General features: G+C 42.8%; 1 protein-coding gene across 2 annotated transcripts in view; it reads right to left on the bottom strand.

Annotated features, from left to right (window-relative positions):
• The window catches only part of mkln1 (muskelin 1, intracellular mediator containing kelch motifs), a 25,011-nt gene extending 4,318 nt beyond the window's left edge, over window positions 1-20,693 (bottom strand). The window contains exons 1-17 of one of the 2 annotated variants that reach the window (XM_020634781.3): window positions 20,554-20,693; window positions 18,630-18,699; window positions 14,799-14,941; window positions 13,578-13,666; window positions 13,386-13,495; window positions 11,570-11,762; window positions 11,341-11,418; window positions 11,049-11,114; window positions 7,744-7,856; window positions 7,027-7,239; window positions 6,520-6,741; window positions 6,307-6,436; window positions 3,504-3,651; window positions 2,807-2,921; window positions 1,178-1,317; window positions 561-663; window positions 270-324 (exon numbers count right to left, since the gene is read on the bottom strand). In XM_020634781.3, coding sequence (XP_020490437.1) covers window positions 270-324; window positions 561-663; window positions 1,178-1,317; window positions 2,807-2,921; window positions 3,504-3,651; window positions 6,307-6,436; window positions 6,520-6,741; window positions 7,027-7,239; window positions 7,744-7,856; window positions 11,049-11,114; window positions 11,341-11,418; window positions 11,570-11,762; window positions 13,386-13,495; window positions 13,578-13,666; window positions 14,799-14,941; window positions 18,630-18,699; window positions 20,554-20,633 — 2,068 coding nt within the window. In that variant the 5' untranslated portion in view covers window positions 20,634-20,693. Of the gene's footprint in view, window positions 1-269; window positions 325-560; window positions 664-1,177; window positions 1,318-2,806; window positions 2,922-3,503; window positions 3,652-6,306; window positions 6,437-6,519; window positions 6,742-7,026; window positions 7,240-7,743; window positions 7,857-11,048; window positions 11,115-11,301; window positions 11,419-11,569; window positions 11,763-13,385; window positions 13,496-13,577; window positions 13,667-14,798; window positions 14,942-18,629; window positions 18,700-20,553 lie in introns of both variants that reach the window. The other variant, XM_020634780.3, reaches the window with a different exon arrangement.
• Window positions 20,694-25,617: the final 4,924 nt, after the last annotated feature.

Consider the following 25,617-nt stretch of genomic DNA (forward strand, 5'->3'; position numbering starts at 1 on the left):
GGAGAGGAGAGGAGACCAGAGGAGGTGAGGAGAGGAGAGGAGAGGAAAGGAGACCAGAGGAGGAGAGGAGAGGAGAGGAAAGGAGACCAGAGAGGAGAGGAGACCAGAGAGGAGAGGAGAGGAGAGGAGAGGTCCATTACATGAAGTGTTTCTTCTTTTTGCAGGATCATTAACAAAAGTGGGGGACTTTTGAGACAAAAACTCGAGTTCAAATCTCGTCCTTATCTAAATACAACTGTGTCTTTTAAACGAACAGAGACTCTTCTTACCCAGAGGGATGAAGTCGGAGCTGGACTTGAAGAGAGCCGAGGGCAGAAGCTGGAACTGAAGCACAACACAAGAATCTGAGCCACGCTCACGTCATAGTATTGAACAGAACACACGCGCCTGACTGCAGCAGCGGCAGAAAAATACACCTTACCTGGACAGATGGTCGTTAGAATTTACAGCCTAGGCTCTCTGCATAAGCTACATGATTCTTTAACTTCCTCTGACTCTCATTACCTTTCCTGTCACTGCATCCCATTCTCTAATCTCTGCACTAAAGACGGATCCAGTACCTCTTTGGTCTCATCCGGGTCCGTGTGGTCCACCGTGAGCGAGAGGTCGTTCTGCAGATACTTTAGTGCACTCAGTGGCTCCGATTGGGCTTTCTCCTCAAACCTGCAAAATCAAAACACACCGATGCTTCAAACAGTTCACACAAGCAAACACAGCAGGGCTGCAGTTACATCTGACAAACACTAGGTGGCGACAGTCGAGCAGCAGAGAGTATTCCTTGGCTGTGTAGTCAGGCTGCCCATCATGACACAGATGGATGACTTGATTGGACTTGAAATAAAAAGGTCTTTCACATCATAAATATTACTTTTTCATTAGATTTTAAGATTAGTCATCGTCTCTACAGTTCAGAGCTGTAACTCTAAATCACTTGATAACCATAAAGGGGACACATTCACAGACCCACGCTCAATAAAATGTAAGTTTCCGAGCAGGATTAAAAAACTGTTAGAGTCTGTGACTAATCATTTCACAGAAATCTGTCGCAGCTGGGCAACACCCTCATCAGTATAATCAGGTCTGTGCTGCCGCAGGAAACATCATGCTGGATTATAAGCGTCAGTAAAACACGCAGCACATGTCCCATGAGTGACAGGGAGGATATGATGCAACACACCTGTACTTCCTGATGAGGTATCTGCAGTGTCGGAGCAGGTACTCCTTGGAGGGCCGACACAGTTTGAGGGACCAGAAGTCGTCCAGACGCATCTTAGGAGAACACGACTTCCCGGGGTTTCCACCAAACAGGTAATGCACCTGGAAACACAGAGAATACACAGTGATGATGTCATATATTCTGTAACGCTGTCTCGCCATGCAAACACAACAAAAGGACCAGAAAGAATAAAACTGACCCGTTTTTACTTAAATTGGAGGATTGAGCATGAGGGAAACTATAAAATAAAAAGCTCGTTATGTCAGAAATAAACCCCAACAGGACGGTGCAGGTTCACCTCGGGGTCGAGTCTCGTCTTTTCTGCCCCTACCTGACGACGTCTGTTGACCTTTCCTTGTTTCTTTAAAGATATTTTTGACCCTTTTTTGCCTTTATTAGATCGGACAGCTGAAGAGAGTCGGGAAACGTTGGGAGGAGAGAGCGGGGGCCGACACACACATCTTCTCTGCTCCATACACTGCCCCCTATCGCTCATGTCGGTACTGCACTTTGCGACCACAAAGCGTTACTTTTTAAGGCTGTGCACAGCCAACACTCCAAACAGACACACAGAGGCATTTTCCGAATAGCCACAGTTCAGAGCTTCAGAGTTCAGTAGACTGAACCATCGTGGTCATTCAGAGGGCATTTTTTTGGGTCCACCTCAGTAGACTGAACATTTCAGCATGGATACTAACTTCTGTGTTTTGTGCAGTATGGTTTGGATGCATCCTTTCAGGAAATTAGTCGTATTTTAACACCCACAATGCTGTGAGAATTGGAATGTAAAACGTCACTACACGTGCGCCTCCAAATCAAAACAAACTAGGATGAAAAAAACATGCCTTTCAAATGTTAAGTTATTCAATTGTTTACATGCAATGTGAAGTTTTGTTTTATTTATTGAGCCATCGTGCATGACACATCTGAGCTGGAGTGTCAATAACACGAGGCGGGCCAATGACGCCATTTCCACACTGAATGAATCAGTCGAAGTAGAAACAGATATCGGCATACTGAGCAGTAGGTCCTAACAGGATACAGCACGGAGAGAAGGGACTGTCTACTGTCAGATTGTGTAGGAACTTTGAAATTCTGGAAGCACCCAGAGCCTCTGGAGCAGCCATCACGCTATTGTGAACACATATTTAAAAGCACATTTATCTCCTACCTAACAGGTCAAATAGTAATACTGCTGAATAGAAGAAGCTAAAACACATATATTCTTTAAAAGCCCTGATGGTTAAACAGTTTAATTTCTGTTTTTTTTGTACTTCTTATCTGCAGAGTTTGAGTCACGACTGGATTTTAATCTTCTCCATAAGTTCAACAACTGTAATGTGCCTCCATCTTCTGACAATGTTTTTCAAGAGCGGATGAAGGAAAAAATGTTACTCAGTGTTTATGTGACTGTGAGGAAGAAGAGGAGCCAGATGTGTGAGTGTTAATGCGATGCAGCATGAATTAAAACCTGACAAAAGCTGAGCTGAAACTCGTATTTCAAGAGTTGTTGGGGTGTTACTATTTGAGTGTTTGTCAGAAAATCTGTGTGATGGTGTGTGTGAGTATTTGTGTGTGTGTGTGTGTTACCTTGTGCATCTCATCGTAGACCAGCTGGTGTGCAAAGCGCGGACATGGCTCCTCCTCCTGCAGAGCTTTACTCGGGTTTTCTTTCACCGCCTGATCGTTCTTGTACACACACGACCTGGAGGAGAAAGAGTGAACACAAAAACATCAAACACTCGCTGCAGCCTTCGAGGAAAAGCTGTTCCAACAAATTCAAAGTCTGTTTTGCATGCGCACACACACACACAGGCCTAGCAGAGAGGAACATGGTCATAACGCTGCAAGTGTCTCGCTGACTGATTTCACTGGACACAGAGTACAAGAACAGCTACTGGAGTCAATGTACCAGAACAGTGAAGGCTGCAGCCTGTTCTCACTCTCACACACACACACACACACACACACACACACACACACACACACACACACACACACACACACACACACACACACACACACACACACACACACACACACACACACACACACACACACACACACACACACACACGGAACATGCTGTTCCCTGGTGGAGGGCTGAGAGGTCAGGAAATGCCTTGAAATGTGACAAATGTGTGTGGCTGTTTGTTGTTGTGGTGAAGAAGATGTCTGTTGCAAAGAGCTGCTGCAGATGGGGCTTTCCTGCAGGCCTGTGTGTGTGTGTGCTCTCTTGTTGTTGCTGTGTCACGTGTGTGTTTGTTTGTTGTTTCGTTTTTCCCACCAGTTGTTGCGGGCGATGTCGTAGATCCAGAAGGAGTTGCGGACGTTCTCCTCCCGTTTGTCCTTGTCCTTGCTGAGGCCTGACAGGACGTGGATCTCGTTCAGCTCAGGGTCGATGGTGGCTCTCTGCGTGAAGCCTGTCATCGGCACTGTGGAGGGGGAAACAAGTAATGAATTAACAAAAAGGTGGATGAATAAATAAAAACATAAAACAACAGCAGCAGCTTAGACTCCGTCTGAACAGGTATGTGATCATTTTGTGGATTTTTTTCTAAATTTCCTGTAAGCATGGAGGAAAACAACCCTTATAAACACAAAAAAAAACAAGATTAAGTAACAAGAGCAAATATAAATCCTTAATATCACAGCAACTAGCTGCCATGGCAACAAGGACCTGCAAGGACAAAGCGAGCAGAATGCAAACTCAGCTCGATATGATGGAAACGCCGACACACTGTTGTTCTTCAGAGGCCTGCTGTGGGTGCGCTGTGTCGGTTATCAATTAGAGCAGATCTACAGTTTGATGATTGAAAGAATAGATGTATATGTGTGTGGTAGGACGACATGCATGCCTCATACTAGTGAGATCACAGATTGCATAACCTCAATGCATCTCTTGGGTTGCATTTTTTCAAACAGAGAAGAAATAAGAACAAAGTGAACTTCATGATAACCTGCATGGAGGGTGGTACCAGCACAGTAAGGGTGGTTTCACACTAGGGACCCAGGCCCGGATCTGAGTACACTTGACCCCTACACTTTTCCCTGTTTACACCTTGCATTAACATCCATCCTGGGAAATCGGCTGTGGATGGAAGCAGCTTACACTTAAATACGATGTTTACACCTTGCATTAAAAATGCCTCAAAGGAAGAATCTCAAATTCTTCAAAATTCATTGATTTGGAATCTCTGTCTTGCCCTCTGCAAACGATTTGTTTTTGTCTTGTCTCGTTACAGAGAACAAAACTCGACTACAAAACACTCCCCGGCTTGTCGGCTCAGTCTCCTTTACTTCTCCTTTGTTGCCTCGTCTGAAAAGAGAGGCCTCTGCTAAACGTATGACATGCCCTGAACTTTTAGACCACATCTGTTTTACAATCTCTAACAAAACTTCATCGCCATAAAACAGATTGAAAAGCGATTAAAGTGCGAGCCAAAACCAACTCTCTGTTTACTAAAGTCAACAATATAAATCTTATTTAGCTACATAATAAACTTTGACTGGATTGAGACTTTAGTTCAGCAGGTTTGTTCCATTGTGTAAACACGGAGACTAAACTCTTTACTCTGAGCAGATTAGTTCTCAGGATCTCGTCTGATTGGTTTTAGCATTTTTCTCTGCAGAAGATTCTCATAAAGACAAAACAGAATGAGACACTAATCTAACCAACCATCTTCACAGAACCACAAACAGACAGCGACTGGGATCCATCAACAAAAAATCTGACTACACTTCAACTGGTTTTAATTCAGAGGCAAAGCAGAGACTCTGCACAGTGCTTCTGCTGCAGGGCAACATCCACATCATTTTAATAATCACACCAATATCCACTAAATCACCTCTCCTCGACATGACTCAAAGTAGGATGGACAGACTGATAGCAGCCTGGGTGCCACGTCTGGTGTCGAAGTCAGAACATGACGACAAACAGGACGAAAAAGCTTCTGCAGAACTCGTCGACATCTGACTCTGATTATGAGACAGAAAGAACTGTTCGGGCGTCCTGCTTCCTTCCTGCCAAAACACACTCTGTTCTTTCTTTCCTGCTCTGATTCACTCCTCTTCAATTCTTCAGTTTCTGTCTCCCTTCGTCCAGATTCTCTCTCACCTCGCCTGGTTCTGGGAGCGCAGAGGTGAAGGCCCGGCAGACAGAGGGTTATTTAAACTGTATTCGCGGCAGCCTGTCAATCTGTGTGTCGGGGCAGGAAGTGCGTGTCTGCTGGCGGAGCTTTTAAAGAAAAAGGATCTGTCACATCCTCCTCTGAAAGGAGCAGAGAAGCCAGCAAACACAGAGAACACATCAGAGAGGTGTCTGTCATGATCTGATGGAGCCTCAGAGTTATCTGAGTTAGTGTTAAATAATACCCACAAGGCACCAGAGAGGATGAACACAAAAACACTCACAGCCACATCAAGCCTCAGGTGGTGGGAAATAAAATAAGAGGCCTTGAAAGATTTTAAATCGAGCCATCAGTCAAGAACACTTAGGCCCCGTGTCCACCATTTTTCTCTGAGCGCCAGCGTCAATTTATTTTCAAACGAGGAGCGAGCGTTTGCAACAGCAGACGACCTCCTGGACAAAAAGTGCAGCGCCCAACATCTTTTTTTGTTAAACTCCTTACATTCGCTATATGGCCGCTCTGAGTGCTTCAAGATGAAAATTTTTCGACCTTTCAAAAAAGGCGTTGCTGACGTCAGGGGCGCTTTTTTCTAAATTTATGATAATCCCCTGTATTTTAGCCTCCTACAGATCGTGTCTTGTACCCACATCCTCCTCGCTCCATGTCAGATCGGGAAATAAACCATCTCAAATATAAACCTTGCTGTAAAAAGCAACGGAGCCGTGTTGGTGATACTGCGGCCGTTGTCAACAGACTGTTGTCATAGAAACAGGACGGACATGCAGCACTTTAATTCTCACAGCAAAACACTTCATGCTAGCTCTCTCAAGCACACAGCCAGCGCTTTTCTGCCAGATGAAAAACACGAGGTGTACACGGGGAGATAAGAGTTGCATTTAATCAACCTGATGCTAAATTATCCAACTATTTATTTATATACAAAGACAATATCGAGCTTACCCATGCCTGAGTCCTTCTTGGTGCCGTCAGAGATGATCTCGACATGGTCACCATCCACGTCGTAGCTGAAGAAATCATTTAGATACGTCTTTGATCTCTGGCCCCCAAACACGTAAAGGCAGCGGTTTCTCTGAGAAAAACAAAAATAACTATAAATATTGAAGCTCAAATATTAACAGGAAGTACAGTGTTGGAATCGGATGTGTAACATACAGTGTGGAAGAGCATGCAGTGTCCGATGCGTGACTGGACGTCCTCCGGCCCGGCGTTACACGAGTCTTCCCGTAAGAGGCTCCACGTCCCCGCCTGGCAGTGGAAGGCGTACAGGCCGCTGAACTGAGGCTCTGACGTCCGACTCTCCTCCACGCTGCCGTTACATGTCAGGATGCGGCCGCCAAACGTGTAGATCATGTGCTTCTCCGAGTCCATGCACATCTGCAGGAAGGGAAGGATCAGAGGGCGAGGAGGAAAAAGATGAGAGGAAAAAGGAAGTGTGAGAGGTCAAAAAGGGCGTTACAGGAAGATAAGCAGGATGGTGATGTCCTCTATTCTTATGGAAGGATTAAAGCAAGGCAACATTTAGTTTCATTTTTATTGTCCTTAATCATCAAGTTTATTTAGTTTAACTGTTATATTCTGGTTTGCTTTTTACTTTTCCTTTGTCCTGCCTTTAATAATGAGTTTAATAAAAGAGTTTAAACAGAAACAGGCTGCAGCTACCTGATGGTCAAACACCAGCTTCGGCCCTCCGTCAGCCGACGTGTCCTCGCTGAGTAGCGTCCACGTGTTGGCGTCGATGTCGTAGCGGTAGAAGTCACTCTTTAGAGACTTGCTGTTCCGGACGCTGGAGTCCAGGTATCGACCCAGCGTGTAGATCTGCCGCCGCTGAGAGTCGATGCACATCTTGTGACAGGAGCGAGCACTCGGACCGCTCTGATTAAAACACAGGAGATGGACACACACGTCTTTAGCATTTAATTCTCAGACAGAAAACAGAATCTCACAGGTGATTTGAGGTAATTAGAGGGCCCGTTTTCACAATTTTGGGGTTTAAATGATGAACAGATAGATTTCGTAAAAATTATTCAACGAGTGGAAAAACATTATGCTTTTATGCAATAAAGCAGTCTGGAAAAAGGCTTCAGACTTCCAACCATTTCAGACACTGGGGAGGATCTAAATAAAAGAGTCATCTTTGACCTCTTCACCTCTCTTTACTCCATAGCTATCACAAAGTCAAGTCAAACATTTCCGTTTACACTTGATAAGCCGTGGAGAAATGTCAAAACTTTTTATGCTCTACATGCGAGGAAAAGGACAAGCCTTAAAGAGGAAACATTACGACAACTTTCCGCCCCTACATAGAAGTTTATAACATTTATGTTCGGAATTTCTGTGAATTGTAGAATTGTAGACTCAAATCTTCCTGACCCTCACCTCTTTCTCTGTGTCTCTGGAGATGCATGCCCACTGGTTTTCCTGAACGCTGTAAGCCCAGAAGTCAGCCAGGTCCTGTGTGCCGTCCCAGCCTCCGAACAGGTACACGGTCTCTGTGAGGAGCAAACACTGAGGGTCAACAACGATACTCTGTAGCAGCAACACAAACATCAAAAACCCTCTCTTCACGTGTATTCTGTTCCGGTGAAAAATTGTTCACACAGTCACTAAGAATCATTGGATTAAAGTCACGCTTTCAATAAGAAACTAAAGCTCCAATTGGGGAGCTGAATTGTCACCAACCCGTGTTTTTGTAGACACATGTATCGACACCAGGGTTTACGTTAGCCCGTAGCTACCAGCTTTTGGCCGGTATCACGGGCAGCTGTCCGGCAGATGAAGATATCAAAGGCCAAAATGTCAGACTGCCAAATAAACAACAATTAGCAAATAAATAATGGCATTTTAAATATTTGGTTTCCTACACATGGGACATATCTGCCTAACATTTTAGCACTTTTTCTTTTTTTTTTAAAATCCGTCTGAGATCACAATCGATACACTGAAGTCCAGTCTCCCCTCGCTTCCCACCGCGCTTCAAGAGATAAGGGAAGGAGACGTCTGCTTGTAGGTCCCTCGATTGAGCCGCTCATATTAAAGATGAACCTTCTAATGCTGTTGTTTCAAGTTTGTAGTTTTGTAGTCAGGATCACATTAATTGAGGCCAAGACATACCCGAAACCAGAGTGCTCCAAGACCAAGACATTTAGGGGCCGAGACCAAGAGTCAAGACCAAGACCCAGGCCGGGCGAGAAGATGAGTATTGACGTTAACAGCCAAATTAGCCAATTCAACAGAAAAGTCCAGCGTAAACTCTGATCGAGCCACAGAGGCAAATATATTTCTGTTTGCAAAAAATGTGTCTATATGCAAACTCAGTCACCAGTTTAACAAACATGGATGTAGATGCAGGTACTGATTACCTTGTAAAAATAAAGTCACACATAGGGGCTTATATTTCTTTGGGGATGTGCATTGATGTGTTTAACCTTTTTGTATTGTATCAGAATTTTCCAATGTTTTGCACTTTTTGCTTTTGTCTCAACATTTCCACCACTGACGACAAGACAGTATCGGCGTCAGAAACAATCCCTCCACGCCCTGAACTGGTTCAAGGAGCCGGCTGCCAGATCTTTGTTGGGGTCAGATAAAGGCTGCTGAAGCCCGGGCAGATGGGAGTTGTGGGAAGTTGTGATTGTATCAGAGTGTTGTGTAGGAGGAACAAAAGTTGTGCCATTACTGCTATAATTCCAAAAACAAGAATCCAGGCCAGAGCATGAGTTGTGTACTCAATGAGTCACTGCTGCAGACCAACAATAGGTTTGTTTTGTGCAGAGGAACAGGATAAGTTGTATTTACTGCTCTGCAATCACTTAAAGATGACAGTTTTTCCACACTTTGAATGCATGCTTTGGTGTTAATCAGTGGATGGTGCTCTTCAAAATGTTAAAACACTGGTAGTGCTTGAGAGGCTACTGGTGGATGTAAGAGGTAGAGGCATAGCTAGAGATTAAAAAGACTGCGTCGCCAGCAAAACCGTTGTTTTCCTAATGTATGGCGGGCTCTCTTCTTTGTTGCGGCACGACCCATTTTCTAGCCATTTTTGAGCGTGTGAAGTAAAAAATGTTTTCAGTTTAAGACGCAGAGTCGTGATGCGCTTCAATGTCACTTATGGCCAGAGCAGCCAATCAAATCAAGCGGGAAACTTTACCGTCACTCTTAATACCATTTTTCTCGCTCTTTGTTTCGGAGCAAAGCAACATTTGTTAAAAATCGAATTTGTTCCCCACTGATTTTATTTGAACCCGTATGCACACACAGCCCAGCTTCAGGGTTTATTGTACCAAACTGTACCAAACTGTACTGAACCAAACCAGACTACTTGGTGGAAACAGGGCTGCTTGCACGATGCGTCTCTGCGTGATCAGGCCCATCGAAAGCTTCTTCAAAATTTAGGTGAAAAGCTCTGCTTTATTATGTAGAGGTAGACAGGTTCTTCAGGTAAAAGCATCATGATTACCAGTATTATAGCGTTGCAGTTTCATGCTTCTGCCAAAAAAGTCGAGTTTAAGTTTACATCCAACGGTGTTTCATACTTTGAGGTTTGATCACCAAAATATTGAAAGTTCATGTTTGGTGAGAAATAATTCAACAGGAAACAGCAGAAGAAGAGTTTTTTCTGCACATTATGATTTAAACTACGACTGAACTAAAATCAGAGAGGGAGTCAGCCACGGCTGGAAACCTGTCTGCATGGCGTCTACTTAACACATGTCCCTGATATATAAACAAATAAAATACAAATAACTGAGGTTTACGGCTGATGTTCACCTCAGACCTTTCGTGTATAAAATGTCATCACATCCCCTTTTGATCATACTAGACATTTATTACAAGTATGCAATTAAGGACAACCTAACAACTAAATGTGTTCAACCTCAGCTATCAAAGGCATGCAGGCAAAATCAATCAGGGTAATGGACGCAACTGGACTAAGTATGTATGAATAATTTCCAGAAGTCTTAACGTTTAGACTTTGAAAGAAATGCCTGATATCGAGACACACACACAGATATTTGGGCTAAAAACGCCCGATAACAATGAAAATGGAAAATAATTAGAGGAAGCGAAATGAGATCAGGATCATGACGGGACGGGACCGAAGACAAAGAAATCATTTAGGATCCTCTGAATCAACTTCTACTATCAAGTGCTTCTCAGCAAACACAGCAGGCAGTGTGTGTGTGTGTGTGTGTGTGTGTGTGTGTGTGTGTGTGTGTGTGTGTGTGTGTGTGTGTGTGTGTGTGTGTGTGTGTGTGTGTGTGTGTGTGTGTGTGTGTGTGTGTGTGTGTGTGTGTGTGTGTGTGTGTGTGGCCCGAGACACACAGAGCAGAGGGAGGCAAGACCTTCACTCCGCTCAGCAGACGCAGCATCACGCTCACACACACACAATCAAGGCTTTTGTGTTTCAGATGGCTAGCGGGGAAGTACACCATGAACATTTTTGCTGGATACTGTACAAAAAAAACAATGGTGGAGTGTCTGCGTCCAAACAAAAGTCGTGATTTATGCGCTCTTGGAGGAGAAATACCCTCAGGGACTGTTATCAACGGAGGAGGTGGAGCGGACGAGCAGGGAGGGTTAATTTGATTAAACAGTAATAGAGCTTTGAGTCAGAGTAGGAGGAGATGAGTCACAGTGTCGACAAAACAGCAGAGTCATAATACAGGCTGCATGGGTCTCACCGGTTTGCACGTCAATGACCATTTGATGTCCACCCCTCATCCCGGGCCTGTTGTCGTCACCGTCACCTGCGAAGGAGGGGGAGGGGACGGAAGGGGCAGGATGACGCAGAGGAGAAATGGTGGGGCGATGGGAGGAGCAGAGGGGGGGGGGGGGGGCGCGACAGGAGGAAGAGAGAGGGAACAGATTCAGCTACAAGGCCACAAAGCAGTCAGAGCGATGTTTGATTGACAGATGGAGAATGGATGCTCTCACTGTTCATGTCGTCTCGGTTGATTTCTTGGGCGCTTGTACCTTTGTTGCACTTAGGGATGATCTGACTCCACCTGGGCTTGTACTCCTGCTGGCTGATATACTGGTTAAACAAACCGTCTAGCCAGGAGGGAAGAGCACCACATATGGAGAAAAGAAAATCAGCATAAATGAAGCAAAAATCACACATTTGTATCATCCAAGATTAAAATAAAAAAAGACTGAAGAAGTCTTTAAATCTGCTTTAATCTCTGCTGTTTCTGTACAATACCTCTGACAGCTTTGTCTATGAGCTCCTCACACGCGTCAAAGTCTCCTTGCAGCACCAGCCGGTCGTGCAGGTGTGTGAGCATCGGGTGCTCCAGTGCTATCCGAGTCTTCTTCTGCAGGGACTCGAAGGCCTCTGTGTAGTTATGCTGTCTGAAGTGCTTGAGGCAAAGGCGGATAGCTTCCTGTTCCCTGTACTGCAACGGATCAAATCAAGTTCACAAAACACAAAACTGTTAGCCCCACATGCTCAGAGTAGGTTACTCAAACAGGACAGAGATCCTTAAAACTGAGAATTGGACTGCAGCTCAGTAGTTTGTAATACTAACTGGATGAGATTGTTGAAAAACATCAATGAATAGTATTGAACAAACTCCAAGACCAGCTCAAAAGTCTCATGTTTGACCTGTAACACTACCTTGGCCCTGACACGGTTTTGAAGAGGTGTGCTTCGGCACCGCACGGTTGCTCCTGCCCGAGCAGAAGCACAGGAACAAAATGTGGACATGATGTAAAATCAAAGTGAGGGACATGTCAGACCCAAGCCACCCAAAATAAGCCACAAAGTCAGTAAAGTCCCAGTAATGTTCTCTGTTGTTCTCCTTTGTGCTGACCCTGAGACGCTTCATGATGACATAAAGCGATGTGTGTCATATTTACAGCGTAATGACGTAATGAACGAGAGGTAACAATGTGAGTTCAGGTCAGTAGGGGACTAGGGAGGGGGGACAACCATGGTGCGGCACAGTAGGTGGTACCTGAGCCTATTAAGTGTGCACCCTTTATTTTGATTAGTTCCAATATCACTCTCTCTTTCGGCTGCTGGTCGTAATAGATTGACGATGTCCGACTGAAATCCTGGAACATAATCTGCAGCTGTGTAGATCTATTAGTTTTGCAAGATGGATCTGTGCAGAAATTTATGAACAGCGGTTGCATTGCCTTGTTCGGTCAACATGAATGTACAAAGACGTAATGACAGCTGAGCTTAGTTACGACACAGAGTCCGGTCCTGTGCTCCAGTTTTACGTTGTTTCATTTTGGAGTTTTGTTATATGTACTCTTGCTGTTTGGCTGAGATGTATCATGGTGTGTTTTTTTTTTCCCTCTTTGAATCTGAAGGACAGAGGCCAAGTCAAATATCCCTACGGGGACATTAATGTATATTCCTTATCTTACATTTAATGAATACTAAAGTCCAAACGAGTACTAGAGTACTCCTGCCCGACCCCCAGCATTGGCATAACAAAAGTAAACACCCACCCCCCTGAAAACCTTGTGCATTAAAATCATCATACTGTTCCATCTCACAAAGAAATCGACAACAAAACATTAAATCTTGCAGTCCTTAAAAACAAACGTTTGCATTCATCTCCAAAATATTCCATAATGCTTACAGAGTGTAGAAAAACATGAACTGTGGTCAGGCTGTGATCGAGCATGACATATGACATGAAAGAGTTCAGATTAAGTTCATTTTGATCAGCTGCATTTTAAGGAACTGAGACTTGGAACATGGGATGACAAGTTAATGAAACCATTCAAATTTATGTGCGACGGCTGCAGATGTGGCTTTCATGTACTATCGCTGGTTATCACACGTTTGAGAAAAGAAAGCAGGTGTGGCTGCAAGCCGAGTTCCTGAAGTACCTCTGTGGTGTCTTCCTAACAGGGCAGAGGTACTGGTTGTACCTCTGCAGGCTGATGAATCCAGCTAATGACAGATTCAGGCCTCCTTATTTAAATCTGTAAAACTCTGTACACTGTAATCCAGTACGAGGCTGAGTCTCTAACCCTGCAGGCTTCCCTCAGGTGCTCACCTTGCTGTACCAGTTAAGGCAGGGCTGCACCACGTCAGGATCTTCAATACCATGCAGCTCGATGTACCAGATGCTGAAGTTAAAACTCGGACCCCACGACATCAGAGGCACTGAGACACAGAGCAGGAAAAGGTTATAAAAGGCAGACATCTTCAAGGCGCACCGTTACTTTCAGACCTCAGCAGCTCTCACCTATTTTGACAAATCTGCAGGGAAACATCTGCTCATCGATCTTGTGCTTTAGGGTGAATGTTTCCTTGTTGTAGTCGTTCTTAAGGCCACTGAAAGAAAAGGGGAAAAAAAGCTGCTTTTACAAAATGAAGTACTTGGTTGAGATGCCAACTGCGTCCATATGCTGCTGAATTTTGGATATGGCATTTATCAAAACCTTGTCTGTGAGTTTGACAATTCAGTCAGCTTCTCTTACAAACTGGCAGACTGGTGATGGAGGGGAAACAGATGGTGAGATCCAGCAATTACACAGATGTCTTTCAACATACACTGTTGAACATCCACTACATTTACATGTGAATGATAAGACAAAAATTATATTCTATAATGCCAGCAATTACAGTGTTTCCCACAGTGCTTTATAGTAACTGCAGCTGCCTTAATGACACACACAGATTAATTGAAATCCTCCTGCATCTCCCTTTGAGAGCCAACAGCAGCTTTGGATGCTGACGATTCGGGCCACACATGATCCGCCGAAACATGACTTTTCTCCGTTCCATCTCACCGTGTCTTTATCATGCAGGTATCAGCTGGTTATTATGGGTAACAACAATCAGAAATGTATCGTCAGTAACATAACAGCCTGATGTAGCTGAAGCTGCAAACTGAAACTCCCTTACAGAGCGCTGTGTTCAGCTACTGGATGTAACTCCAGTTCTATGAGTACCTACTGCAGGCAAGGTCCTTTTAGAAAATTCATTTAAATCCATAAAAGTCACAAACTGAACTCTGCTCACCTACCCAACCATGCATTGAACTGCAGTCTATAAACTGACACATTTATTAGTCGGTTAGTTTGCACTGGAACCACAAAGCTAATCCTGAAACCATTAAGTCACTGTGCAGGAAAATTGCCTTTTGCAAAAGTGTTGACACCAATAACAATCCAGTGGATTCAGAAGTAATGCTATGAGACCAGGTCGAGGAAAATCAATGGCAGACATCAATAATCGAGCTCCCTTGTAGATATTTTATTGCCTCTGAGATATTCTTCCTCCTTTAGTTATCTTCTGCTGCAGACCTCTCTCTCAGGCTGAGCATCCGGCCCCAACAAGATATAATCAATCTCCGTGGCATATTGCATTTCAAATAGAAGCTGCTGAAACTCTGTGTTTGCAGACTGCAGTAATCACATAAAAAATAAACAGTGGCAGAGTGGCATTAGCTTTGACATCTCACCTGGACAAAAGCTCTGTCATGTTCTCTTCACTCATCCCTCCAAATACTTTAAACTTCTTCAGGTTGCAGACGTGAGTCTTCTCATACTTCCCAAATGTGATGCTCTGAACGATTGCCGGCCGTTCCAATTTCAAGATTAAAAACTGGAGAGAAAAAGAGAGAAAAAACAGAGAGCAGAGATGAAACAGACAGAAGGTAAACGTGTGTAGACGAGGACTGCAGGAAGCAGCCGGCGCTCATGGCCTGACCAGCCACTGTGAAGAGATTCGCTCATTATCCAAACGACTACAGCAGGGTCAATTTACTGCATCAGGTAAGAGCCATTACATCTATGAGCTGCATCATCCACATGTCATGGTTGCTCTAACAAGCAGGGACGTCTACTGACAAATCACCAGCAGCCATTAGCCAAGAACGAGAGGAGGCCGCAGGCAGGAACATTGATGAAATGTTCCACAGGAAAGCAGGAATTTAACAAACCCCAGACATCAATGTTTTTACATGCACTCATAAAAGAGACAAATGCAATGAATCCATGACATCCTGGGTGTCTGTACTCGATTACTTTAATGATATAGATCAAAACAGCACATGAACAAGTACAATCCAACCTGCTCCTGTTAAATCATCTCAGTATTGATTTATTTTTGTACCAAGATCTACATTCAAAATGACTACTTCCACGGTGTTGCTCAAAACATTTCATGAAAAGCATCCTTCGGTTTTATGGGCATTTCTCTGTAAAGCTGCCGATATCCTGAAATATAAACACTCTGTGTCGCTCCAGAGCGCTGCAAAAGGTCTCCAGATTAACTTTCTTAGCCATTATACTGAGCTACAACCAAAAACAATACTTAACTATTCCCCAGTGACTCCAGTCAGCTGTCTTACATTCACTTTAAATTGAATTCATTCATGTATCCTGAAGCGTTCAATTTCATTTCATTCATATTAATTATTTAATTTGATTCGACTCCCACCGGATGAACTGAGCTTGTCCAAATTTCAGACTTCTCGAAACTTCAATACCTTGCAAAACCATGCCTAATTTGAGGGACATGACAGTGGATTGCATCGAAAAACCAGAGAGAGAGAGAGAGAGAGAGAGAGAGAGAGAGAGAGAGAGAGAGAGAGAGAGAGAAATTAGATGAAATGCAGGAAAGGAGCCACAAGTCATATTCAAACCCAGGCTGTCTGCTTAGAGGACTATAGCATCCTCTAAAGCAGACTGAAAAAGTTTGAGAGCAATTCAGAATTAGGCCTGCACGGGGCGCCGGTAGCGTGTAAAATGTGTATTTCGTAGTAGGACTGGGAATCTGGTCGATTCAATTTAGAATCCATTTTCGATTCAAGACGATTCTGGATTCATGAATCAAAGTTTTTTTGAATGAGTCCATACATCAGGATCTACTCCAGTCATCTGTGACACTGGCTGAAGCCTTGCTGCTCCATTTGACATTCTACTGAGTTAAAGAGCTAGCCTTTGCACTTAGCAGGGAGTGACTCGTTAACCAAAAAATGTGGATTTTTTGCTCCACTTTCTTGTGAATCACAATGTGTGAAAACAGCCTGATCATCTCATCATGTGCCTGCTTGTGACTCATATTTCCGAGGTCATAATTTACACATCACTGCGTGTTTTGGCCAACACTTCTTTGTAATCAGTTAATGAGAGACGAACTAATGATTAAAGCGATTTGATTCTCATGTGTTGGTTAGTCGCGGTGTTTGTGTCTCTTATTACTGTGCTGGTTGGATATGAATAACATTTGACAACATTGGGAGTTTCCCTCCGAACGATGACATACATGAGCTGTTTTTATGGATTCTGACGGCTTCAACTTTGTGTGAGCATGCTCCTCAGCAGAGATCAATAATTTACAACTCGTTCTTTCCAAGTCGTTCCACCTCAGCTTTATTTCGGTATTATGAGAGGGAAAACAGTGAAAATGTCGACCACTTCAATTATCAAAAATTCAAACAAACTTAATTTTTCAGATCTCATACTGACATTGCTTTAATAAACAAAGACGGGAAGTCTGTCAACAGACCAAACATCAATTATCCATACCACTTTTCCCGTTCAGGGTTGCGGTGAACTGCAGTCCCAGCTTATCAGGCGAGAGGTGGGGTTACACCATGAACTGGTCGCCAGTCAATCACAGGGCTGACATATAGAGACAGACAACCAGCCACACCTACGGACAATTTTAGAATCACCAGTTAACCTAACGAGCATGTCTTTGGACTGTGGGAGGAAGCCGGAGTACCCGGAGAGAACCCACACATGCACGAGGAGAACATGCAAACTCCCGTCCTGTCCGATGGGGAACCAGGAACCTTTTCACTGTGAGTCAACAGCACCAACCACTGTGCAGCGCCCAGACCAAACATGCACAAATACAAAACATAAAAGAAAAAAAACTGTTGTCATTTGGCTTGATGATGCAAATGTGACTATGATACGATAACTACCAGTTACAATCCTCGATCAAGAAATCACATGGTCTGTTTTTTCTTACTAGTGTTGTTCTGAGTGTCAGGACACCACACAGCTTCTTTCCTAGAAACTTGAGAGTGGTTAAACGATTGTTATGAAAAGCTTCACTTCCTCTCGCCGCCACGAAATACAAACCTTCAGATAAAACCTCAAACGGAGCCAGCAACAACGCTCCTGCAGCAGGTCGACGAGTTCAAAGGACACATTGAGAAAAAGGTTTTCTTCGTGGTGTGAAGATGAAACACTGCTGGTTCTGCTACTCACAACACGCTGAAGAGAGATCACAACATCATTCTAAATACTGATCTAAAATCTGCAGATCTTTTGTTTCCTGATACTTTCTTTGATGTGTTGCCAGTTTCTTTTTCTGCAGCAGACTGATTAAATACATAAAAGTAAAACTGACACAAGTTAACACGTGAATTAAAATCAGATAAAGTCAAAACTCACTGCCTCTCTAACATGATTGTAACAAACAGACTGTACCACACTGATCTCTCTCACTCACAACAAACTTTGAACATCCTATGATAGAATGGTTTCTGTACTTCTTGAACCAGCAGCACACCCTCCAATTAACAAACAATATGTAAATTAACCGTGCAAATAATCAGCATGAAGCCTCAAGTGTCTGAGGTCAAGTGTTGCAAGTAAGGCAGCTCAAAAAAGAGTAGCAAATGGAAATCTTTGTTGTAAGTTGTAATGTCATTGTTTAAATTTGAGATACAAAGTTATCAACTTTACCTCAGGCAGTGAGTTAGCAAACCCTGCAGTCGCCACCTAATCAGGGAGGTGATTAGCAAAGGACGAAATAGCAGGAAAAATATGTCCACGCAAAACAGAGCGTGCAGAACAACGTTCATATTTAACACGAGATGTCAAACACCAATATTTGTATCCAAGGAGGAAAGAAACATCTCTCCCTCTGATTATCCAAAGTTTCTCCCGCCAGCCTACTTGTATTTTTTCCGGCAGAAAATACGAGCGAGCTGAAGTGACAGCTCGACAGCGTAAAATCAGTAGGGTTCACCTTGAGTGAGCGAGAGGGGGTGGTGGCGTTCAATCCCTGCAATCGGTGCACGACCATAAACTGTGTGTGTACGCGACCGGTGCGATCTCTGTGCATTCTCTTCCGCATCATTCTTCTTACGTTGTGTCTTGTCTCAGGGGACTTCCCCGCCCCCACCTCCCGTCTCACACAGACTGTGAGGTGTATGTGTGAACAACCAGATCAGGAGGATTTCAGGAGCAGTCTTCCTGAAATCCTCTCAAAATGTGCATATGCAAAAAACAAAAACAAAAACAAAAAAACGCTTTAACAATAGACTTACCTGTGGAGGGTAGTTGCTCTCAGACGACCACCTTGAAGACTGATCATTAGGTTTGTCTACCAAGATATTCCTAAAAAATACATAAAAATAAGGGTTTAGTTAATTCATCTGTGGGAGTCATGTCAGTACCCAAAAAACTTGAGACATGTCAGATTATATTAAAGGTCCCATATTCTGCTTTTTCTGGTTTTATATGCTCTTTAGTGTGTTTTCCAGGTGTCCTGTGCATGTTTAGGCACATCTATGTGCAAAAATGTCAAGTCCGCAGAAACGTGGCTTCTCCTACGTCCTCCTGTTAGCTGCATGTAACGCTCAGTTCTAGCCCCCCTTGATAACAATGTGTCAGTCCGACGTCATTGCCAGTGTGAGATCACTGATCTAAGTCCATTGGCTCGTTGTGGCAAGCCCTGCAGCTCATGTTGAAATTTCCGAGACGTATGCTGAGCAACTGACCAATAACGACAGAGCGGATCGGCAGACCAATCAGAGCAGACTTGGCCCACGTGGTGTCTAACAGTGTGGGCTCAGCAGAGTGTAGCTGATGGACTCAGAGCGGAGAGGGAGCAAGGAGGAGCAGTGCATGAAAACAGAAGTAGGTACATAGATTAAATATACGACTCCCAAAAAGGGCACAATATGGGCTTCTTTAACATGGGGAATGGATTTGAGCTTATATAGCGCTTTTCTAGTCTTCTGACTACTCAATAGGTCTGGTTGAAAAAAATCGATTCATCAATGCATTGCAATTATTCTTTTCATAACTCAATATTGATAATGAAATCCTGAGAGGTACAGAGAACCGATATCGAATTGTGACCTGAAGAATTGAATTGAGGTTGTGGACAACACCCAGCTCTACTACTCAAAGCGCTTTTACACCGCAGGTCACACCTACACACTCACACACTGATGGTACAGGTAACATGACATCACCTGGAATCAGCGGGCAGAATAAAAAGGGGTGTGTTATAAACCAGCAGAGACCGTTATCATTAAAACAAAACAACTGCAGTAACAGTGCGGGGAGATTACTCTAGAAGGTGTAAAGAGTCAATGTAACAGTGACAGGAGTTGATGTTGTTGTTGTTGACTAGTTATCAATAAACAGCTAACTACAGCTAACCTGGTTGTTGGAGCAGCTGAACGAGCAACAGGCGAATACTCTGAATATATCCGTGACTTCACTTCAACATTATTATATTTTAGCGTGTCTAGTTTAGTACGCAAACACACTGTTAAGTGTTATAATATCAGTTTCATATAGCCGGATAGCAAGCTGGTTAGCTTTAGATGCTAACGCGGAGCTATTTGGTTAGATAACAGGAGCTAGCGCGCTACTTTAGCTGCAGGTAGCTCATGTGTGCGTTACATTTATACACACGGGAACACCGGACTCAATACCATTTAAAAACTCGACACTTTATAAGCCCAAAGGAAGCAACGATATGACTCACGCTGTGTTATTACTTAGTAATGTGAGCTGGTGATACAAAACGATCCTTTGCCAAGAGAGGAAAGTATAAACTTACGCTTACAGAGCGTATAAAACGGAGGGGCGGTGCAGAAAAGTCACAATATGAGGTGAAATACCAAAATGACACCGATAAGACTCTACATACGTCTTAGAAATATAAAAATAGTGTCTAGGAATTCATTTAATTAATAATAAATGATAAAGTTTTCAACAAACGCTCCCAAACACGTTCAGCCGCTTCAGTATCGGGCGACTGAGTATTAAAACCGAGCGCACCCACCGCTGCTGACAAGGCTAAAGCTAGGCTAGCTGGGTGAGAGCGCAGACGAGCTAACATCAGGCCAGTCGGGCCGGTGGGGACACACACAGGTGCACTGAGGCGATAAAAGACCACCTGTAAACACAACAGCCAATGCAAACGGTAGGACAGACAACTACTTTATTACTCACTCTGGTAAATATGTAGAGGAGTAAGAGCTCCATTTAAAAACGCTGAAAGTGAGGACTCTGCTCTCAGGGACGACAGCCATCTTGTTGCAGAAAATAACAAGCAGCGGGAGGCTAGCTGTGGAGCGAGCAGTGACAGGCCTTAAAGAGACAGTACACCCTGTTTCTGTTTTGCTTTTGACAATAAAGCATATGAATGTGCTATCATAGACTGTGTGCTGTAATGCAATAACTACGGGAAAGGATAAGAGACAAGCATTGAGAAATACATATAGAGAGAATTTTTAATTATGCTTTTCAAGAAAAAAGTTGTAATGTTGGGATTAAAAATTGGAATACAGTTTCGAGCAAGTCGAAATTTCGTAAAATCGTATTTCAGCTTAATTCTCGACATTTTGATTTATTTCCCGATATTTCAACTTTATTGTCAAAAACAACTTTATTTCAGACATTTCCACTTTTTTGATCAACATTCAGACTTTTTTCTCGACATTTATGATAATAATAATTATAATAATTAATAATTATAATGATTTAATAATTATAATAATAATAATAATTTCGACCTTATTCTCAAAATTCTATTTAAACTTTATTAAAGAAATTTCTCAAATGTTTACTTTTATCCTCAAAGTGCATAATGGAAAAAATCCTCCTTTCATTATTTATTTCTCCTGTCCTCTCCCGGCCCTAATCCTGTTCCGTAAATAACCATGTCAAAGGTTAAAGGAGATATGTAACTTATAAATACTGCATTTGTAGTGACACCGCAGGTCGTTATGTGAACTGCACCAGTTACCTGTTGCCTGCTCTCGCTGGATATTTACCGGCATAATGTTTACAGAGAAGGTAAGTGGACATACACACATGTGAAAGTCTGTAAAGGAGTCTGTGTTGTGCTAGAGGTTGTTTGTTTGTAAAAAGTCAGCGGCCTGCGGGGTGAATTAATTTAACCAAAATGATCAGCAAATCCAGGGGGCGTGACCATGCCACCTGTCAATCATTTACACAACAGAAATGATTGGAAGAGGATGCTACAGCACTTGGGCTGAGACATCACCCACCATCCCTGCATTGTATTGATAATAGCTGAGCTTAGTTACGGCCTTAGTTAAAAAAAAGGCTGTCTGAAAAGGGCTAATAAGGGATTTTCGTTGCCTAAAGCTTCAACAAATTAAACCAAAAGTAGATTTAAAAACTCAACAGCAGACTGTGTATTGGCTAGAATCTGACTGTGCATCTCATGATTACTCAAAACATTACGATACATTTAATTGCTGAGAGCAACTCATGTGAAGAGCACAAGAGAAATTGGTTGAGATACAATCCCATCAGACCCATCTGTTTCTGTCTGATATCATTAAGCTAATAAATCTTTTTCACCCTGCACATGGATGCGGACAAAGGCCCTCAATATTGTCAGACAATCGCTGATGGGTTTTCAGATTGTAAACTATCACAGCACCCGGAAGAGGAAGTCTCTTATGTCTAGATATCCACTACCTGTTATCCTAAGACAGTAATCATATTGATTAGAGATACTTAATGGTACTTAAGTGCATGGGTATTTTTTTTACACCCTCACTAAACAGTAATGTCTCTTACCAGAAACCATGTCCAGCTATTAAGTACAATCCACAGACCTCGCTGTTACATGGCCAGATTCACTTGATTGGACTGACCAGACTTTTTGGACAAGGGTGGCCCAACTGGGGCACTGACTTGTGCAGGGAATGGCCTGAATGTTGTGAGCACACACATGAATAAAGATCATTTATTGCATTGATTTTTAAGTAACACAGGATAATGACAAGATATACATATTTTAAGTTTAATTCCTCAAAGACTAAAAACACAAATTTACATCCATCTGCAAACTGCAAACTATGAGCTGCCTGTTGCAACACAGCCTGAATGATGGATTTCAACTTTAACGATGGATGAAGTCCCACCTTTGGCAAGGCAAATGACCAATCATAGTTAAGACACCTGGGGTGGCCAATACAATTCAAGATGGGGCCCATGCCACCCCTGGACACCCCTCTGGAAACACCCCTGCCATGGGGCAAATTCTATTTAAAAAAGAAAAAGAAAATATTCACTGCCAAAATCGAGAAAATCATGTAAACAGGTTGTTATTTTGTTCATATTTTGGTGTCTGCTAATGGACCTGTGTGCTGCTATTCCTCTCATAATTTCACCTCAGATATTAAAGACGCGTCCCATCATGTCCTGTCTTGTCTTGTTCTCACTTTTTCCTGTCTGGGCATGTCTTATTAAATCTCTCCAACAAGCCCAGTCTTGTTTTACCCTGTCCTGCCTTGCATTGTCTTGTCTTAAATTTGATTAATTGATCACTGTACAGTCATTATTGGTCTTGCATCGGTAGCTCCTCTCTGAGACAAAGACAGCAGAACTGATGTTGTCTTGGTTTTAAAAGCAGATATCTGGATGATCTCAGTGTTTCACTTCATGTCGAGTCACTCAGAGCTCACAAGGACGATGAATCACCCGGTGAGTAATATCAAAGAAGCTTCCAGTTAACTCAACTGAAACTTACTCCCTCTCCTCCTCCATCCCTTAAACCCTCCGACCGCTCCTCCGTCACTCCAACCTCTGCCTGGAGGGTCAGGCTGTACCTCTTAATCTGCAATAAATTAATTTACAATTCTTGTTCCATTAAATTCCCAGACATTTCAATTTAATTAAAAGCGCCCTAGAGCCCAACATTACAGGAACTGTGAATGATGAAAATGCAAATTTCCCTGAGTTTCATTTGATTTAACTCAGTTTTTCTGTGATAACAAATAATTTAGGGTCTTTTCCACAAGATCTTGTCTTATTCATGTCGTTACCTCGGGATAACAACACAGGTTTTCCTGTAATATTGAGTTAATTCCTTGAAATATCAAGAAACATCTGAAATTAATTTGTTATCACGGGGAAAAAAAACATGATTTAACCCGAAATAGGGAGATAAATAAGATGAGATCTCAAGAAAACAACAGAAATGTACTCAATAAAACAGGAAAACAGAGGTAAATAAAATGTACATATGGATGTATGTCCTCCAGAGCTTCCGTACAATCTATCATAAATCAAGTTGACAAATAAAAACAAAAATTTGAAATTTAGGCTTAATAAAAATGGTCTTCTCACATGAGCTTTCCATTGGGTTATTCACGAGTGAATTAATGTTAAAGGTATCTATCATCTAAGGTGGCCGACAGGTTCAAGCTCTCTGCAAAGGTTGAAACAACCAATGTAAACATGGCGTCATATTGGTGTCCCAGTCTGTGAATTCACATTGCGCTTTGGTGTTTCAGAAGCTTGAGCTCCACATATACAAACAGACAGACATGCATAAAGAACACACACAGTGCTGCACTCCCCCTACTGCCACTCCTGAAACCGTCTCGCCTCTGTAACTCCTCTGTTACTACCTCCAAAGACGGTGGAAGGTAAAAGAAGACTTGAAAATGTCATCATAGGGGGGTAAATATTGCGGCTTAAAACGGCAGTCTGAATAGGGCTTTAATGTAAGTCTAACACCTGTCGACCACCTTAGTCATCATATCCGGCATTTTGTAGACAAGATTGATTTTGCAAAAGTAAAATAAAAGTAATCAGTGTCTATCATCGTAATCAGAGTTTAATGTGCAGTGGAAGTCTGTTTTATCCCCTTTAATGGGTACAAATGGGTTTGCAGCACAAAAGGAGCCTCTTTAGTTCACAGTGTCACTTGTGTCTGAGGAGCAGATATGTAGGAGGGGGTGAGTTTGTGTCTTTTGTTGGTGAGAGTTGTAATCCGCTCTATTTCAAACCACAGGGGGTCCGCGAGCCTTACAGACCCACGGACCTCTGGTATGTTCACACGGTCCGGACTGCCAGCGAGACCCTACGTCAAACTAAGGAGAAGACAAGTTAATTAGAGTCCATGAAAGAGTTTATTGATGTCATTATGTGGTTATGGATGAGTTTTTTTCCTGATGATGGCATAAATTTAAAAAAGTTTGGATCATAAGTGAGGGTTTTTGTGAAAATAATTGTACAGCGTTTAGACGGTTTACAATACAAGTAATATTAAAGTTCACATATCCTCCTCCTCTTCAACCAGTGTAAATAAGTCTCAGAGCTCCTCAAAACATGTGTGTGAAGTTTCTTGTTCTAAATCCACTCTGATCCTGTATTTGATCGTGTCTATAAACCCCTCTATTTCAGCCCTGCTCAGAACAGGCTGTTTCTGTGTCTGTACCTTTTAAATATGTAAATGAGCTGTGTCTGACCACGCCCCTTCTCTGGAAGGGCTTGGGTGTCTCTGGCTTTCTCGCTCCTAGTCCTGTTGTTTACGGTGAGAAGGCAGACTCAGAGGGCAGAACAAACACCTAGCTGTGGGAGTGTCACCCACCTGGGGGAGGGGCTACTGCCCTTTGTGATGTCATAAAGGGAACATCTCCAAACGGCCTGTTTGAGAACACATTTTCTGAAAAGTGGAGCAGGCAAAAGACGAAGAGGATGCACTTTTCTCATCATTGGGGGTTTTGTAGAAAGACTAGGGACACATATTAGAGAAACATGGGGAAGTGTATTTGGTATATTATGTGACCTTTAACAAATATGTTTTTGTTTTTCTTGAGTATGTTCTTCTTCTCTTCTCTCTCGCTTAAACAGCTTTTATATGCGTCCCTTCCATGTAAACACGGCTCTGACAACAACACAGACAGTGCAACTCGAGCTTTTCCCTCATTGTAGACAGTCATGACTACATGTCATGACTCAGAGACACATTTATAGAAGATATACTGGATTTCTGCTTTATTTACCGTATGTGTAAAATGTTGCACATTCTCACTTTAAAGGTTATTCCAAACATAGGGTTTGGCTGCAGTGATTCCTAATTGACCATTATTTGAAAAGAGCCCTTGGTGCTAACATGTTATACAAATGTTAAAAATAGGGACGTATATCTTTTCATCATTTAAAAGGCATTTATTTCAACTTGTTCTGTTGAATTAGCTTATTAAGTTTGTTGTTTTGTATTCCTGCAAATGCACATGAAAGTGTAAT

Source organism: Labrus bergylta, chromosome 23 (genome assembly GCF_963930695.1).
Source record: "Labrus bergylta chromosome 23, fLabBer1.1, whole genome shotgun sequence".
Taxonomy (NCBI): Eukaryota; Metazoa; Chordata; class Actinopteri; order Labriformes; family Labridae; genus Labrus; species Labrus bergylta.